The 3,388-nt window shown below is 40.9% G+C and overlaps 1 protein-coding gene across 2 annotated transcripts in view; it reads right to left on the bottom strand.

Annotated features, from left to right (window-relative positions):
- The window catches only part of rin1b (Ras and Rab interactor 1b), a 27,789-nt gene that overhangs the window by 12,894 nt on the left and 11,507 nt on the right, over positions 1-3,388 (bottom strand). For both annotated transcript variants that reach the window (XM_032544620.1, XM_032544619.1), the window contains exons 2-5: positions 1,623-1,766; positions 1,173-1,287; positions 873-945; positions 166-257 (exon numbers count right to left, since the gene is read on the bottom strand). In XM_032544620.1, coding sequence (XP_032400511.1) covers positions 166-257; positions 873-945; positions 1,173-1,287; positions 1,623-1,766 — 424 coding nt within the window. The remainder of the gene's footprint in view (positions 1-165; positions 258-872; positions 946-1,172; positions 1,288-1,622; positions 1,767-3,388) is intronic.

Below are 3,388 nucleotides of genomic sequence, written 5' to 3'. Positions count from 1 at the left end.
AGACCCAGGACTAGGTGGAGAGATTATATCTCCAACCTGATTATATCCCCAACCTGGCCTGGGAACGCCTCGGGATCCCCCAGTCAGAGACGGTTGATGTGGCTCGGGAAAGGGAAGTTAGTAAATTCAGTTTTAAAAGGATGAGAGGTCTTTAATTTATTGTACCTTGGCCCATGTGTGAGATGGCCTCCAGCTGCCTGTGTGTTGTGGCTTTAGCAATGGCCTCTGGTAGCTCCAGTGGGAAGGGCAACACATCTCTGCAGACAAGAAAAAAATAGAAACACAGAAATAAATTAAATCAAACCCTGGGCATGTGCGTGACTGTTGTACAGCCTCCATTTAAACAAATCCAACCAAGGTCCAGGTTAGAGGACGCAATGTATAAAAGGACGTCATACACACAACACAGTGGCCACAAGATTTCCAGGTGCACTGCATGGGCAAACTTATGTGGACATCCACTCTTCTGGGAAGGCTATCTACAATATTTTGGAACCTGGCTAAAGAGTTTTGCTCCCATTCAGCCATAAGAGCATTATAGAGGCTGACCACTGATGTTGTGGCTCCCAGTCCAGTTAATCCTAAATGTGTTGGATGAGGATAAGGTCAGGGCTCTGTGCAGGCCAGTTCTTCTACACCAAACTGGAAAAACAATTTTGTTATGCAGCTCATTTTGTGCTCTGGGGCATTGTCATGTTGTAACAGGAAAGAGCCTTTTCTAAACTGTTATCATAAAACTGAAAGCGCACTATTGTCTTATATATCATTGTGTTCTGTCAGATTAGGATTTCCCTTCATTGGAACTAGGGAAACCAAAAAGAACATCCCAACTTACTTTTGCCCATAGATGTTTAGTTCAAATAAAACATCACCTGCTGATACAGTAGAAGGCCACCAGTCGACACAGGTCTGGGAAGGTGAGTGCTGAGCTCTCCAAGGCGAATGCTGGTTAGAGAAGAGAAGAGTTTTATTAACAGCTGAGGAGGCAGTGGGAGACTTGTTACTATCTGACAGGAAATATGGCAACTGCAAATGCCGTTTTCTCTGTCCCGCACTACTTCACCCAGTAAGTGCATGAACTGCACCGCACCACAAACGGTGAGCGGAGTAATGTAGCGTTCTGCGTATCACAGGTGGATAATGCGTGCTTGTCTAGCTTGTTTTATACTCACTGGAGTCCTCCTCACAGATGAAGCACTCCTTAACAGAGGAGGCCCTTTTATCGGCTGTCACTCTCAAACACAGCACCTTCCTCTGGCTGGAGCTGCATTTACGCACCAAAAAGGTCTGTAAGCACCAACAGCCACCACAGAAACAAGAATAAAGCACAGGGATGTTAAAAATATATTATATTTTCATAATTGCTATGCCGTCAAAGCCTCAGAGGAGCTGTAGTTGTTGAATACAAAATGAGTACAAAATATTTGTTAAAATGATAAGGTGCTGAGGTTTTAAAGCAAATATATTACTATTCATTTAAATGTCTTCGGTCAAGATGAACAAATGTTTTCTTTCACTTTTGGGGAAATAAAAGTTAGTTTCTTAAAAAGTATCAGTGGGTCCTAAAATGTATTCATGTGTTATTTTAACTGATGAGTTAGGTCACATGATAATGTACGCACCCCAACAGGCTCTCTGAGCAGGATATAGAGGGCGGAGTCCTGGCTGAGTGACAGCTGCAGCCACACAGGATGTGTGAGCAGCAGACGATCCAGGACGCTGAAGACCCTCTCAGAGCCTCGATGTGTACTGCCCATCTCCTGCATCTGAAACACACGTCCAAGGTTACTATTCAACAACCATCAAATGAGCTCTTTCTCTTTTTTATGCCTTATTGTCTATTTTCACGAAACGATTCACATTTTATTTACTGTTGTTAGCCTTATTTCAACGATTAGTTTCCGATGTCTGTATTTCACACTGACTAAATAGTTGCCCACAAGGTCTTTGTCATACAAACTTATTTTATTTTTGTATCTTTTTGTCAATGAGTTGACTTTATGCTACAATGAGTACAATATATATTATGAGATTTACTACATGATTGCAGTTTGCCCAGCTTTCCTTTAGAGTTGAGCCCAGACTGTGACCACAAAAGCTGAAGTGAAACCTACGCACTACACAAGTGTACTTACTGTATACTGTGAAAAGTTGTCTGCGTAAAAGGTGAACGTATACATGTAGCTGTTCATACACAAACACTGCTAGCATTTATTGTCATCATTTCATTGATTTATTGCTAGGATCAAATGTTGTTGTTAGGCCCTATATTTTTTATGTTGAGGGCTGGAGGTAAAGAAGTAAAATAGACACTACTTTGAATATGTACAGTATATATAAATATTATGGGTAAACAGGGGTGGCAAACAGGGTGCCCCATTAGCTTAAAAAGTAGGTTAAGACGAATATCATATTACCACGTTCACAGTATGGCTCCCAGCCGCAGGGGACCTTTGTTGCATGTTATACCCCTTTCTCTCCCCATGTTTCATGGGAGAATGAAACAGAATCAGACTGTGACCGTATTACCACAAATCTGATTTGTGTCGGATTTGGATTGCCAAGTAAAATATAACAATTACAAATGTCAGATTTAATTCTACTTCTATTTTTTCACTTCAAAAAGGCAAGTGTTTGGTTTCATATCACACACAAATGCGGATTATTGGCAATTTTTACTATTATTATTATTATTATTATTATTATTATTATTAAGCTTTTTTAGGATATTTTATGCCTTTATTAGATAGCTATAGCAGAGAGATGATAGGAAATGAGTGAGGGAGAGAGATGCAACAAAGGTTTACAGCCTGATTCAAACTGAGGATGTTATGGTCAGCATCTTAACCTGCTGGGTGAAGGTGGCTTTAACTTTAACAAAGTTTTTCTTCACCAAACTTCAGTTCAAAGTTTGAAACATTTTAAAGCAGCTTTACATCCTTCTGTTCAATCTATAATCAAAGCATTGTTGCTTCAGTGGGCTGTACACCTCTCCTCCTTCTGTCTTCACTGTAACAGCAGAAAATTCAACATATTTCTAAAGAATTCAAGTGTTTGAAGCTACACTTTTTGGAAAAGAAATGCACCTCTACATGTGCTCCAACCATTCAGTTTGAACTGTGTGTTTTCCTTATTTTTGGCCCTTTAGTGTTAACATTCAGATAACAGATTTACTTTCTCTCTCTTTCTCTCAGATTGGCTTGCTGCTGGATGTCACACTGTGTGGGCTGATGGCGAACGCTTGTGAGCGTAGCAGCAGATGGTTGCCATAGCAACCTGGGCCTACACATCCTACCAGGCATTCCTACTCAGTGAAACACCCTTTCTCTGACAAGTTGGAGATGCGCGTGCACACACACACACACACACACACACACACACACACACA

This window comes from Etheostoma spectabile, chromosome 19 (assembly GCF_008692095.1).
Source record: "Etheostoma spectabile isolate EspeVRDwgs_2016 chromosome 19, UIUC_Espe_1.0, whole genome shotgun sequence".
Taxonomy (NCBI): Eukaryota; Metazoa; Chordata; class Actinopteri; order Perciformes; family Percidae; genus Etheostoma; species Etheostoma spectabile.
Note: the sequence above shows the minus strand (reverse complement) of the source record. Positions and strands in the feature narration are given on the sequence as shown.